Below are 15,435 nucleotides of genomic sequence, written 5' to 3'. Positions count from 1 at the left end.
TATTAAAACACAATGTTCCTCATTTCAACTTTGGCGGGCGGTAAGCACGCCCGCCGCGTAGCCGCCAATGCGCCCACACTCCTGCGGTGGCCATTTGGAGATCCCCGCTAATTGAGTATATACAACAAATCCACACCTCTGCTGTATGATTGGCTTTCAACAGGAGACTTCTACTTCACATCTTATTACTATTCAGGATCGTGGTGGAGCACTGGAGAGCCATTTGAAGATGCATAAGTAACGTTCCTTCCTTTAGCAGCCTAGGTAACAGTCCATATCGATTCCAAGTGATTTATATGAAATTAATCTACATTTGTTTACTTATCATAAATCTGGGACAAATGCGTCTTATGTCAGTCTTGATATGCCCGCCTTGGAAAAAGGTGTTCCACCCCTCTTGGGAAACGTACCTTTGAATTTTTATTTGTGCAGTCTGTTCAGATGTTCCTTAACTTGGGTGTCAGGAGGGTCTCTGGTTCTGTGTAGAACGTGTAGAAGTATTTTGCTCCACAGATAAAGGGTGTGGCTCTGTATCTGAATGAATGCTTAGTTAAGTATGTTTGTTAAGCTGTAAATAAATTACTAACACTTCCTTATACTTGTTAAGTAAAATAAAGTAATGTCAAGGCCGAAACAGCTATGGAAGGAAGAGGGTTTCATGTCCAGGTTGCCCTAATGTAAAAGAATGTATTAATATTTTTAAAGAGTTTGTTAAATGTCAAGATTAATTGTGTGTGTGTATGTGTGTTTGCTGGTGGCTTTTCAGAATACATTGAGCCCAGTCCATTGTCCATATAAATGCAAAGGGATAATGGTCTAGTTTTGAAAGAGGTAGAAGAGTTCTGATGTGACAACCTATTCTTACTGTATCGTCACCATTGTCGGATTATCTTAAAAAAAATATATATATATATATTATTAAAACATAAAACATGTTTATGCTTTTTAGCTCAAGAAACAACACTGGAGAGAGGGAAGCATGTACCACTTTCATCATGTGAGTACAGTGTGGGTCATTGTGAAGCTTTCTTCTTTTTATTTTTATAGTGAAAATAAAAAAAGTTAATGTTTTTGCTATTTACAGACATACCCCACCAGTCACAGCGCATGCCTCAGTGTCGCCCTGCATCTACAAGACCACAAGCACACTTTAAACAGAGTCAAGGTAGGTTCAACAGTGCAAAACACTACTTGAAAGTATCAATGATGTGAGCAGTCGAACACATTTGTTTAGCTTTATTCCAGGTCATAACTAATATTCCACCTCCTGCTTATCACTCATCACTGTAATGTGGGACTTTGCCACCCGCTGCACATCAACCCTCACCCCTATCTTGTCCGTTTGTGTCTCCCACTTATGTCTTCACCCTCACTGCTGTCCACCTTCCTTGAGCAGGGCCAAGACCCAGAAGAAGCATTCCAGGGCTGTATTTTAACAGATTTCCACAAGTAATTTGAGCTGGATGCCTAACCACTAGCTGTCACACTGGTAAGAGAGCAACCTCTGTGCCGATCCCCCTGCACAGCTGCAGAGAGTACAGAGCTAGGATGCAGAAGTAAAATTAATCTTGTTCTAAAATGTGATATGCAATTTTAGGTAGCATTTTTCTTGATCCCTCTACTGCATATCGTAGTTTCTACTTTGGGAAGTGTAATGTGACAGTGTGTACCTGTCGATTAGCAAATATTGTTGTCAGAAACATATTTTCAGCTTTTTGAAAACCTAGGCTGAAAAGACAAGCAGTGACGGTAGTTACCAGATATATGTATTGCAGCTATGAGATAAGAAATCTATTCAGGCTGAGCTCAATTAAAGTACATTCAAAAAGCTTGCACAATGCTGTCTGTAGTTGTACCTGCTGCACATCTTGTCTTGACCTTGTACCCCGACTGCTAACTCAAAACGCAAAAAGCCGTACAGAGCTCATTGTGCAAGGCAGGAGTCTAGTGGAAACTAGCAAGCAGTATATTTTTGTAGCATCTTTTCCCATTTTGATGGAGGCCAAAGAAATGGGGTGGGGCCTTATAGTGGAGAAGGTCTAGACTGAGTGTTAACTAAACCAAGGAGATATGCTTTAAGTTTAGAGGACTAAATTGGGATAGCTGGGTTAGGGTGGGGTTGGAATTTAGGGCATTACTCTACGCAGCTGAGAAAAGAAACCACCATTTGGATTTTTAGTTGTGGATTTGTGGGACAGTTTTGTTGAAAAAAAAATCAATCAAGATTGGAAGCGAATCGCAGTTCTAAAACAGGGAGAGGAAAGCAAAAATTGCATTAGGTTTAGCTAGTTCTCACCAGCAAAAACTGGCTACCTTACCTGTAAAAACACACTGCTTTACCTGGTCGCTATATGTAAAATGTTATCTTCTTACCCGAGTAATTGAGGAGAATTAATTCATGGTCTACCATAAATGTTGCTCTCTCATGAGTATTATGTTTATTAAAAATGCAGAGACAGAGGAAGCTTATGCCTGCCTGGGAGAATTCATGATAACTAGTGGTAGTGGGAGTGACTTGTTGACCTGGAAGCTGACCTTTCTAGTTCAACCTGCAGCTGAAAGAAATGGACTGGAATCTGAGCAACCCATCCTAATGTTTTGAGAACTTATCTATAAGGTGCAATTAACCACCATGTGAGGAAATCCTCCAGGAAGAGGACCAGAGGTACCCTGTAAAGTGTTCCTGAAATTGAGCTGATCTTTACAATGTTTCTTTCTGAGCTTTTTGGCACAAGGTTTTGAGCTATTAGTGGCATCGCCGGATCACTGCATCCAGTACCCTGAAACCTTTGTGGGAAACAACATTCAGGGTTGCCTCATTGAAAATATATATCTTTCAGAAGAGTTTCCAAGCTAGACTTTATTGAATTTAATGGCAATAATTTGTGGGCTGGTTCCATGGGGAGTCTATGGAGCAGTTGACTGATCCCCAACTTTTAACTTTAATTAGCATGCCCTCAACATTCATGTAATATTTTGTAAGTTGCTTTACCTAGTGCTTTTTTAATTAGACATTGATATTGCTTTTATCAGAAGCAATTTTAAAGAACTGTTAGAACCTCTTTCTGAGGGCCGCGGGGTAAGCACAAGTAACTGGATTCAACCGTGGGATTAAAGGCCTTTTACTCCTGATGTTACGGGGCCTGACCTACTGTGGATTCTGAGCAACTGAGGCAATACCCCTTCTGCTCTGGAGTGTCAGTAGTAACGTGGTCGAACAGTTAAAGGCTCCCTCAAGTGCTGAGGTAATGGATAAAGGGGAGTGAACACAGGCTCACAACTCAAAATACATTAAGTAGCAGTAATCATTCTCCAGCTTTTTTAAAAAGAGAAGAATTTTATTCCCACAAAGGAAAACTGCGACGTTCACAAAAACTGCACCATCCTCCTGAGGTTAGGGCTCTAGTCTTAGGCGTTCACCTTGGTCCCACACACTACTCGCTTCTAGTGGTAGTGATTATTCCATATTCACTGTAGGCAAACATCCAGCATAAGCCTCACTTGGAGTCTAAGTTTAAAGAGTCCACTATGACTCAATTTTTAAAGACAACAGTGATCCAGCATAGCAGCACTGATTAGCAGCAAGTTCCTCCGGGGCCGACTGGCCCAAAGTCAGTCTTACCTACAACTCCCAGGATCAGAGTACCCAGGGTTTGAGTGCACCCTTTCCATGGGTACTGGAACAATAGCAGCCAGTTCAAGTGAGTTCGCTGCACGGAGCCCAAGCGGGTTGCACTCAGCTGTCAGAATCCTCACATGCGGTCACGCTTCCACAGCAATTTGAGGTCCTCGGCAGCTCCTCCTTGCAGGGTAAATCTCTGGTTCCTCCTGCGATTGTGGGAGTGGTGATACAAAGCTCCTGGGACAAATCCTTAATCCAAGGCAGGTGCACAGGGTCCCACAGCACCTTCACTCCTCTCAGCGATGACTGGACCCAGCGACCCTCTCTCGCATAAAGGGTCATTGTATCCTCAGGGTGTACTGGGTCCGGCCCAATCAGCACAGTAAAGTGGTATGTTGCGTATCCTCGTGGCATATGAGGTTGCTGCCCACTACTGCACATGGGTTACAACCCTTACTACTGTTCGCTCTGTGCACGGACTCGAGCCCAATCAGCACACAGTTGCACAGGGCTTAATTTACAGAGGCCCTCCTCTAGCATATGAGAGTCGCCGACTTCACTCTGCACTCTGGCAGCGACCCGATCAGTGCAGCAGCCATCTTCTCACACCTCACAAAGGTAGTGCTCTCAACAGGGTTCCCTACTGGACCTTGCTCCCTCCAATGTTCTCCTCTTCGTCACAGGGCACACTGATCTTGACACGTAGGCAGGCACTGGTGCTTCAGGGTAGGTGGCCTTAGATTCCCTGTTTTATGTCCCTTCACCCAGCAAGAAGACTAGCAGGCCTTTCGCCTCAGTCCTGGTCACCATCAGAAGTCTTGAAAAGCTTCCCTTCCAGACACAGCCCATCTGGCTGCTTGGCAGATGACAGTTTTTGGGTTCTCAAACTCCCCTTCTTATAGTCCATTTCCAGACAGCACATGTGTTTTAGAGTCTGAGTCTTTGAAGTTTACGTTGGTGGTCTGCGTCTCTCCTGTCTGCAGCTGTGGCAAAGACAGATCAGCAAACCAGATGATGCCAGTCACGGAGTCTGTTAGTCTCTGACAGATGAACCCTTCCACCATGGCCAGCTGTTTCAGCCTCTTCTAATGGTCAACCTCTGCAGGGTCAGCACATTCCTTCAGTCTTGCTTAAGCAGGAATTCTTCAGTCCCAGGACAAGTCAGCTATTCATCCTCCAGATCGGACACCAAGTGATGTTTCTTCGGGGCAGTCCCACCTTTCACTCCACCGTACCCTAAATGGCAGTCTCAGGAAGGCTAAGGAGAAGCTCTCTGTAACAGAAATTCCCAATCGAATTTCTAAGGGGGAGCTTGTCTCCTCTTTCCCTTCTTTATTTGTAGGGTCCCCTCCTCCAGTCTCAGGAATGTCAGCAATACACTGCCACTGTCTTACACAGCAAACTCACCTCCATCTTGTGCACATGAGCAGGGATAAGAGCTACCAAAATGTAACCTGTAGGAAAGTACACTTTTTCTTGCCATGCCTACCCCCATGTTCTGCCTGTTGTCAGTGTGTTTGACTGTGTATACTAGGATCCTGCTAACCAGGACCCCAGTAGTTTTGCTCTCTCCTGTAAACTGTACCCTTTTCTCCCCACAATTGGCATACTGGTACCCCCCATGTAAGTCCCTAGTTTATGGTGCCCAGGTACCTAGGGCATTTGGGTTCCAGGGGATCCTATGGGCTGCAGTAGTTATTCTGCCATCTTTAAGGAGCCCATGCAAAGGGTTCTGCAGGCTTGCCATTGCAGCCTGCGTGAAACAGGTGTATGCACCCGTTTTAACTACAAGTCACTGCACCAGGTCACTGTAAGTCACCCCTACGGTGGGCCCTCTCAGCCCAGAGGGTAGGGTACAGGTACCTGTGTGTGAGGGCACCCCTGCACTAGCAGAGGTGCCCCCACAAACTCCAGATCCATTTTCCTGGACTTTGTGAGTGCCGGGATGCGATTTTATGCGTGTACTGGACAGAGGTCACTACCTATGTCCAGCTACATAATGGTAACTCCGAACTTGGGCATGTCTGGTATCAAAAATGTCAGAATCATTCCCCAATACTGTTGCACGTATTAGAAGTATGATTCCTTGCACTCTGTGGGCTTCTTAGAGGACCCCCAGCATTGCTACCACCAGTCTTACAGGATGTTCCGGGCAGCCCAGCTACTGCCAACCCTCAGACACGGTTCTGCCCTCCTGCTGCTTGATCTGATCAAGCCCAGGAAGGCAGAACAACGAATTTCCTTTGGGAGAGGGAGGTAACACCCTCTCCCTTTGGAAATAGGTGGGACTGGATTGGGAGGGGTAGCCTCCCCAAACCACTGGTTTGCTTTGAAGGGCACATTTGGTGTCCTCCATGCATAAACCAGTCCACACCAGTTCAGGGACCTCCAGTCCCTGCTCTGGTGTGAAACTGGACAATGGAAAAGGGAGTGACCACTCCCCTGCCCATCACCACCCCAGGGGTGGTGCCCAGAGATCCTCCAGAGGGTCCCTGGGTTTTGCCAACTTGATTCCAAGGTTGGCAGGGAACACTGGAAGCATCTGAGTGGCCAGGCCAGACAGGTGATGCCAGAGCCCCCTTCTGATAGTTGCTTACCTGGTTAGGTGACCAGTCCCCCTTTCTGGGCTATTTAGGGTCTCTCTCTTGGGTGGGTCATCAGATTCGGCTTGCAAGATTCCAGCAGGACTCCTCTGCAACCTCTGCTTCGACTCAACATTGTTTCCAGGGCTTCTGCCGGCTTTGCAGCATTTCCCTGGCTGTGCATCCTCAGAAGACTGCAACTCTTCAGCCTGCACAAGAAGAAGAAGGAATCTCCCCCGGAGTGAAGGAGTCACTCCCCTGCAACCGCAGGCGCCTACAGCAAGTGACAACCGTATGGATCTCCCCTCATCTTGAGCTGCATGGATCCTGCATCACAGTGGTGGTCCGGAGTAGTCCCCTTAGGCCTCTCTGCCAGCTGTCAACTTTTGGTGGAGTTGTGTCCTTGCCTTCCCACACAGGACCGTACCCCGTGCACTGTGTCTCCTGCAGCTGCCAAGGCTTGTTTCTGTCTCCTCCAAGGGATCTTCAGGTGACGTACAGCTCCAGCCCCTAGCAATTCTTCCTGCAAAGCCCAGCCTTCTGTATGGTTCTCCAGCCGCGTGGGATCCTCTTCTGTAGTGCTGCGTGGGCCTCCTCTGCAACTCCTGTGTCATCCTGTGGGACTCCTGTAGGTGCTGCCTCTACTCCTGTGGACTCTCTGCGGTGCTGAGGGTTCCCTGTGACTCCCCCTCCTGGGTTGAGTCCTCATGGGCCTTGCTGATCCCCGGCAGCACCACTTTTCCACTAACAGCGAGTTTGCCTTAGCCAAGGCTTGCACAGACACCCGTCTGTAATCTTCACTCCAGCGTGGGACATATTCTGCTTCCATCAGGATCTCTTCTCTGGCTCCAGGGCTGCAGTGTTGACCTGTTCTTCATCACCGTCAACCAACTCCTGCAAGTATAGCTGGTGGCTAGTAGTTCCTACTCCTCCTGGACTCCACTGTGACTCTTGGACTTTGTACCCTCTCTCCACAGGTCTTCTTTCTCCAGGAATCTACCACTGGTTTTCTTATAGTCTTCTCTGGATTACTTATTTTTCTTCTGTTCCTCTTTTTGGGTGGTTTGGGGAAATTCCAGTGATTTACTCCTGCTTTCCTGGTCGCTGGGGGGGTACTGTGTTACTTACCTCTGTGGTTTTCTAGTATTCCGAACTCCCCTCTACACATTCCACTTACCTAGGTAGGAGTCCTGTGTTTGCATTCCATTTCTTTAGCATATAGTCGTGCTCCCCCGAGGGTCACTATATGTTATTGCTATTTGCACTGTTTTCTAACCTTTTCTATGCCTATTTCTGATTGCTAGGGTAAATATTTATTGTATTACTTACCTCCTACTGGAGGATTGCCCTTCTAGTATTTTGTGGTGATTTTTTCCAAAAATAAAGTACCTTTATTTTTGTACAACTGAGTGTTTTCTTTCATGGGTGTAAGTGCTGTGTGACTACAGTTGTATTGCATGAGCTTTGGATTTCTCCTGGATAAGCCTTGGCTGCTCATCCACAGCTACCTCTAGAGAATCTGGCTTCTAGACACTTCCTACACTTCACTAAGAGGGGATACCTGGACCTGGTATAAGGTGTAAGTTCCTTTGGTACCCACCACACACACCAGGCCAGCTTCCTACAGAGCCCAGAAGCCTTTGTCAATCATGTTTACTCAGACACTCCTGCACTGCATACCAACTCCAGTACCATACATGCATAAGTCCAGGCACATGAGATTTCAGCACTAGGATACTATATTTACTGTTACCAGGAGAACTTTGTGTGGAAGGACCTGTAGGCTCTCATTCGTATGATGCAGGTAAAAAGTCCTGGTCATACTATAATTAGTAAAAAACAGGGTATGTTGACACCTGTGCAAACCCTCCCCCACTACACTTATGAAACCCATTACAGGGACAGTAGTCCTGCTGTCACATTGTGGGCTCGCTTGGTGCACCCTTTCAGGTCCAGGATAAGTCCGGAACCCATTCTGATTTAAGGATAGGCCTAGCTCTTCATGCACACAATGAGTCAGTTTGAGGCTGGGGCAAATATTCAAAGGCCTAGTAACACATACTTGATGTTTGGGCACCAGGGCGGGAGGACATGGCTGTGCCCCATTCAGGGGATATTCTCATCCTAGGAATGCGTATCTCTTCACGAAAGTTCATTAGCCAGTTAGGAACAAGACGTGACTCTTCTTTGTAGAGCTGACCAGTTCTTTCTCAGAAGCATCAAGTGTTCAAGCTAGTATGTATGAACTGGCTTCATCATCTTCCATTTACACTTTTGCTGATATGAATTAGACACACAGTAATCTGTTTGAAATGAGCTGTGCAGGAGTTGGGGGGGGGGGGAATAACCAACACAGTGGCATCCACCAACTACATTTGAGGTGTATTGCAATCTTCAGGAGAATTTCTGTACAAACAAATTTGCAGAAAAATAATTACACCTGCCACATGCTTCACCAAAGTAATTTACCACTTTATGGATAAAGTTGTCTCACAACTTATAATACAACATCGCATGCCTTTCTAAATTATTCTGTGCGGGCAGTACTATGCTCAATAAGAAACACATTTTATAGGAACCTGTTTCTGATATCAAAGAGCATGACTGTAATGCTGGGGTTTCCATTTTTAAAAACTACAAACTGTTTTGTATCTGCTAGTGACTCACAAATGACCTCTTTTCATGGTGCAAAACAATTTACAGAATCTGTTACTGCACTTTTAAAGATATTTACTCAGTCACTGATTTCTTTGAGTAAATCTCCTGAGGTTGTCCAGGGAGGAAATAACCTGACATTTGTGAACACCTAACATTTACACCTTTGTGAATATTCACAAACCATTTACTGAGTCCTTGTTACCCTGGAAACAGTTGGAAATATAATCCTGTCAACAGCAGGAGTAAATAAACCTATTCACGTTTTGGGAAGTGGAGTGATCTCCCCAATAAACATGTCGCGGTATAGGAGGAGGGATTTCTTCAAGCGGGAAAAACTTTTCCTCCCTGGAGAAAAAAAGAGATAATTAGTGTAATTTATTTAGTTTTTTCCCCATAAAGCTTTTTTCAGGTTTATTCATAGAAAGCTGCAATTGGAAAGATTTCCAAGTGTTACCAAGTGGAAAAGTTTTGTACGGTCTGAAATATTCACCCATACAAGTTTGAAAACTTCAGTGCAGACTTCCGACATTTGAGGTCTGCCTTTACAATACATTTGTATCCAGACCTTATTTGATCAACAGAAAAAGCACACTGAAAGAGGGGCTTTGTGGCCACCCAAATGCAGTTTACCTGAGTACAGATTTTGACTGGACAGTTTCGGAGTCCCTTACATGATCACCAGTTATATTAGGCAAGGTTACTTTAATTTGTAGGCACAGGGGGATTAGGTGATTTCCCCAGAATCACAGGATGTTGTGCTGATCTCAGGATTCAAAAATTAGTTTCCGGGTTCCATAGTCAGGGGCTCTGGCCACAACTCCACATCCTGGTTTAAAAATAAAAATAAAACTTAAGCTCAATGCAGGACTGGGTTGGTTATAGTGACAAGCCATTGATCAACGCTATAACCAGATATGTTTATTGTGAAAAGTTACGACACTGGGAGTGGGCTGGAATTAGTTAGACCGTTTTTTTTTGGTTGTTGAACTTGCTACTAGCGAATTGCCTGTCTTCCGGTCTCTCCTTTTGCCTGTCTTCCGGTCCCACCTGCCAACTGTCCAAAGTCCCCGCTTCTCTCTCCCTGAGGATGGGACCGGGCGGCAGCAGTTGAATAAGTTGTTTAAAGAACGGCTCCCCCCCCCCAGCCCCAACCCCCAACCCAGCAACGAGGCCTGAGGCGGTGAGTGCGGACACATTATTGTTTCACAAGCACCTCAGAGACCGTAAACCCCCGAGGGGCCGGTTCGGGCCTCGCCCGGCTCCGCACATCGTGTGACGCGTGTGGGATTCAGTGTTTGCGTGTCCCCGGAGAGCTCAGCCCCCGGGTGAGGCCCTCATGGTGGGAAGGTAAACATCACCCCCAGGGGGCGCAGGTACAGGTTTTCACTTTCACTAAAACCTTTATTGAGATTGAAATGAAAGAAAAATCGTTTCCAGTGTGCTGCGCCTCGTTCTCTCCTTTTTCTCTTTCTTCTCGGGTTTTATGACTTTATTGCTTTGATCCTGCCTCCTGCATCCATCCGGCTCCGGACACTCCCTGCCTTGGTACCCCACTCTTGCATGTGTCACTCTTTTACTTGTCTCTCTTCCTTCTTTCTTCCTTATCTTGTGATTTTCTCTCTCGTGCCCAGGGTAGGAGTCAGTTAAAGAAAGACAGGTTCTGGTCCCACAACTTGGAGCCGGTGCTGCCACCTGCAACCCCCGGCCCAAATTAAGCACTAAAGCTCTGCAGGGCTCTGCTTTCAGCAGCCCGGGGGGTCCCCGGCCTCTGGGGCAGACACCCCTCTCCTGCCCCTCTGTAAATCACCCACATGCCCGTGCTGCCACAGTACACGCAAGCACATTGTCCTGTGTTGTGTGTGCAGTAGTTGTGGGGCGCAGCCACAGCAGCATCAGGAGAAGACGTACTCAAGTGGACGCACTGAGTGAGACGGGACGCACTGAGTGAGACTGAGCGAGCGAGCGAGACGGAGCCGACGAGCTAACAAGGGCGCCGCTGGAGACGCGGATGAGGGCATCCGCTGCCGTTGCGGACATTGCTGTTGCCGTGAAGGCTACTGAGAGAGGCAGGGTGAGCGCAGCTGTGTCAGTCACAGCAGCGGAGAGAGTGCACCGGGCCACACGGAAGCGCCCCAGCCAGTTCTGGGTGCAGCTTGTGGGCCCTGTGTGTCCCGCTTACCCACCGCACCTCCCAACAGCACCTCGCTCCCCACCGACCTCCTCACTTACAAAACCTACGAACCTACAAACATTCAGCCCTCGGACTCCCAGCCCACTGCTGTACGTCATCGCGTGTACTACTTCACCTACTATTATCTAAGCAGAAGGTGTAGTGCGCAGGGTCTACCAGGACCCACCATTCTCTACAGGCCGCAGTGAGCACAGCAGTTTTACAAACTGCTGCAGAGAGAGTGGACCGGGGTTACACGGAGGCGGCCCGCTAGGTTGGGTGCAGCTTGTGAATCCCCCGGGTGCCCCGCTCACCTGCCGCGGTCAGCCACTGTAATCCTGCAATCCTAAACATCAGGAAAAAGCAAATTGCGCTTCTCTTTCGCCGTTCCAGGCCAAGAGATAGCCACCATGAGATCGGGGCTACTCAGGATTCTAGCAGAGGGCAACGTCAAACCTTTAAAACCCCAAAGGAGGACGCAAGGGAAGGGAAAGTGCTCAGCGAAGCACTCAGCGCCATGTCTGCAAAGTGGCAGACAGGAACAGCTGGTAGCGCCCCTCACTCCTTTTCAGCTCTACTTCAAACAAACAGAACTCACTAGCAAGGCAGACTTTTTCAAAGATCCAGCAGCGGCTTTCTTCTCAAATCCTGACACCGACATGGGCCTTCCAACCCCACTGATTCCACAACCTCTCATCACGGGGCAGCTGGGGCTCGGGCTGTTAACAAACCCGACACAACAATTAGGGGTAGCCCTCCCCGGTCAGGAAACATCAAAGGTCCAAGCTCCTGAGGAGCTTAGTGATGCCCTGCTCCAAGGGCAAATAAAACTTCAGTAACTTAAGTAGCCCAATAGCGCACAAAAATTCGCAAGCAGGTAGAATCGTGACTATGGCTCAGGTACATGCCCAGGAGCGGGAAACTTCTCTAGGTGCTCATCTACAGGTTTTAACGGGCAACCCAAGTAACTCTGAGCTTCCAATCTCTACGGGTAATGCAACACAGGTACATAATGACACTGGGTATGTGAAAACCCACCAACAATCAACCCCAATCCCGCGGTCAAATTTCAACACCCAGGGGAACAATGAGAGACTGGTCATTGGTTCCGAAGTAATTACAGGGTTGGAAGATTCCTGGTTACAGTCGCTCTCTATAACAAATAACAAAGACCTTGGAGAAGCGCTGGACTTAAAAACTTTTGATCTAGTGAATCCTAAGGACCAGCAGTCGAGCTATCCTCTGGTGGTAGAAAGCAGTAAAAACAGTATTACTACACACCAACAAGAAATAACTTTTAACCCGATTATTGAACTTTCTAGCGAGATGTCCAAAATACAATCACTTGAGGAATTAATGGTAAAAAGCAACTCGAAAGCTTCACCTTCCAATAATATTCCCTCAGAGTCCATTAACAGGGAAATTCTATTCAAAAATCCCACTCACGCAGGCAACCCTACTTGTGAAATGGGAGATCTAACACGACTACACACCTCATTGCTGAATGCTCTACATATTTCAACAGTGGTTCTTAACATGCAATCAGATAAATTAGACTTAGAAATGGATCTAATGAAGGTAATGGCCACATGCATAGCTGGCATCAATCACAAACTGGACTCGCTGGCCATTCATCCAACTGAACAAAATTCCAACCTCCAGCTCCTTCCTTGTAATTGTGACCCAATATTAGATAAACTGTGTACGTTACCACAAGTCTTAGTAGAGATTCTGCAGGAAGTTAAAGCAGGGAAAACCAATGAGGCCATCTCCAGGAACCAAGATACATCTGAAAAGACACCAGCCTTTGGGGTAAACAGCCCAGCAAAAAAAGATGCAAACATTCAGTGCATTAACCCAATGGTCACAGACGGATCAGATAGATCTTCACAGTCGGAACAAACAGCGTCTACAAATTTGGAGAGTATAATTGAACAGCCAGCTCCAGCACTGAAACCCCTGACAAAGAGACAAAACAATCGAGCAAGAAAGGCAAGGAAACAAACACGTGCCAAAGCTATTAATGACAATCTGTATCCCATATTTTCAACCCTTCGGCAACCGCAAAATCGAGCTTTAGGAACTGCAAGCAGCATGCAAATCTCAAATAGCTTCAAAGCCATAAGGGAGGGGGTAGTCACCAGTCCAGAACAACAATTCACTGGAGAACATCTACCTGCGGACTCGCCAATGTCGCCCAAATATAACATGCCACACCCAACATCCCAAGACCAATTGAATGGGCACGCATTGGCCACGAGGTTGGCAGCTCCGTATCAGAGAGACCTAAGGGGAGGAAATTGCATCTACAAGGATAAATCTGAAACCTATTTAGATGCCCGATTACCAGTGAGGATTCCACCAGAGCTACCCTCCTATGCAGCTGTCGCACAAGCCACCTCCTCACTTTCTACAATAACCCTTCCGGACAAGACCCAGGGTATCCTGTCGAGTCTCAAAACATCTTCCACGCAAAGATCGTCCGCCCAGGTCAATGCGGGGCAGTTTATAGTTATCCCTGCAGGCACAAAGAACAATAAATTCACTCCTTTAGCAGACGACTCGCAGTCCAGACTTAATCCTCGCACCAGAGAAACACACCTGTCACCGACCCTAAATCTCGAATATCCTTCTAGGGAGGTCTCAACTACTCATCATGATGGACGAATAAAGACAAAAGTAACGATTCAAAATACTCAAATAGCCGCAACAGACCTTGAAAACAAAGCCTTTTTAAGCAAACAACCAGGCACGCTCAAAAGGGCCCCAAGTAGAAACAAGTCAGAGGATGGTCAACGGAACAGGCCTATGCCACACAGAATTATAGAGCATTCCCAATCTAGTCATGTTATTGAAAATGATAGGGAATCAAGGCAGGTCATTCTAACCCCAGATTATGACTCACGCGGCCAACAAGATAGCCTGAACAGGGGCAAAATTCTGAGGCTTTTGGCAGAGCTTCCTTCAACTAAGAAAATGATGTCCCCAGATTTAATATCACTGAAATTCCTCTCCAACAGCACTCAGAATGACCGGGAACAAACTCTGACTATGTGGAGAACAAGCAAAATCGCTGCTTCAATTATGGCAGTTAAGCAACAGTTTGAAATCTGGGGTATACAGCTATCACAACCAACCAGCCCACGTTATCCTTTTCCCCTATTGTTAAATCTGAAAAATGAACCAATTCAAAAAACTGAATCACAGGCCCGCAAGCGCGGATGGGGCCCGGACGTCGGGGAAGCGGAACAGCGACAATCCAAATGGGGGGAAAAAGATTCAAATACCTCTACTGACCCCCTAATTTTAGGGAATGGAGCACAAGACGAAAGGAGATGGATGGCATGTACCCTAAATTCAAGGAGAAGTAATTGACCCACCATACGTAATACACCAGATATAGATCAAAGGCCGACCGTTACTATTATGTCCTGGAACATTGCGGGAGCAAAAGCAATTATTACAGAAGGATTTACAGTAATGTCCAGTTGCAACTACTCGATAATAGTGCTGCAAGAAACATGGCTGGTAGACCCGATAGAACTAGGAGGCTATTCTCTACACCACATTGGAGCTGAAAAATCAAGCAAATCAGGTAGGGCAAGCGGTGGTCTAGCCACATACATCTCTATGGCACTTCAGGTCACAACAGAACAGCTGGCCTTCTCATCAACGGACTTACATGCAATAAAAATCAATTTTAGTTTCAATCGTCACGCTCCACTAATTATCTTTAATGTCTACGCCCATCTGCAGAAACATCGCAAAGTACTTCTCTTCGAGAAGTTACTACAAAAGGTAGAAGAAATACGGTGCGCTAATCCAGCATGGGACATTTTAGTAACAGGCGACTTTAACAGTAATCTGATATATACTCCAGAACCGGACGAGCAATTGGCAGCAGAAAACGCAATTTGGTCAGTGCTACCACAGTTACCATCATTACAGATGAAACTGGATATAAGGGGCAAGCATCTGAGTATGAGGGTGCTAAACGGCAGGGTCAAAGGTGACGTCCCGCCCAGCTTTACTCATCATAGTGCAAAATCTGCAACTACAATTGACTATACTGCCGTCTCTCTTCCCCTGCTGGCACATGTTAAAAAATTCAAAATCATACCTACTCTTCACAGTGACCATTCGCTTCATCATAGAATTGGCTTGGAATGCTCTGTGTTTTCTTCCAGCCATAAATGAATTAGGAACAGTAACCTCTGTCAATCTAAACCGCTTGTTTTGGACAGAGTCCTCTTTACCACAGCTGTGCAAAAATATAAAAACCCTGCTTCAATCAACAGCATGCCAAGATCTCTCAGCTGGGGAAGTGTGGGCCAGCTTTCTACAGTTAGTACCATCACTTGGCTCGGCCAGGCGTCAAGCTCCAAACCATAACCGGAGGCCAC

General features: G+C 46.6%; 1 protein-coding gene across 5 annotated transcripts in view; it reads left to right on the top strand.

Moving 5' to 3' along the window:
• Nucleotides 1-15,435, top strand: part of LOC138304092 (uncharacterized) — a 381,850-nt gene that overhangs the window by 241,296 nt on the left and 125,119 nt on the right. For all 5 annotated transcript variants that reach the window (XM_069243822.1, XM_069243821.1, XM_069243825.1 and 2 more), the window contains 2 exons: nucleotides 950-997; nucleotides 1,085-1,165. In XM_069243822.1, coding sequence (XP_069099923.1) covers nucleotides 950-997; nucleotides 1,085-1,165 — 129 coding nt within the window. The remainder of the gene's footprint in view (nucleotides 1-949; nucleotides 998-1,084; nucleotides 1,166-15,435) is intronic.

Source organism: Pleurodeles waltl, chromosome 7 (assembly GCF_031143425.1).
Source record: "Pleurodeles waltl isolate 20211129_DDA chromosome 7, aPleWal1.hap1.20221129, whole genome shotgun sequence".
Taxonomy (NCBI): domain Eukaryota; kingdom Metazoa; phylum Chordata; class Amphibia; order Caudata; family Salamandridae; genus Pleurodeles; species Pleurodeles waltl.
This window is presented reverse-complemented; position numbering and strand designations above follow the sequence as displayed.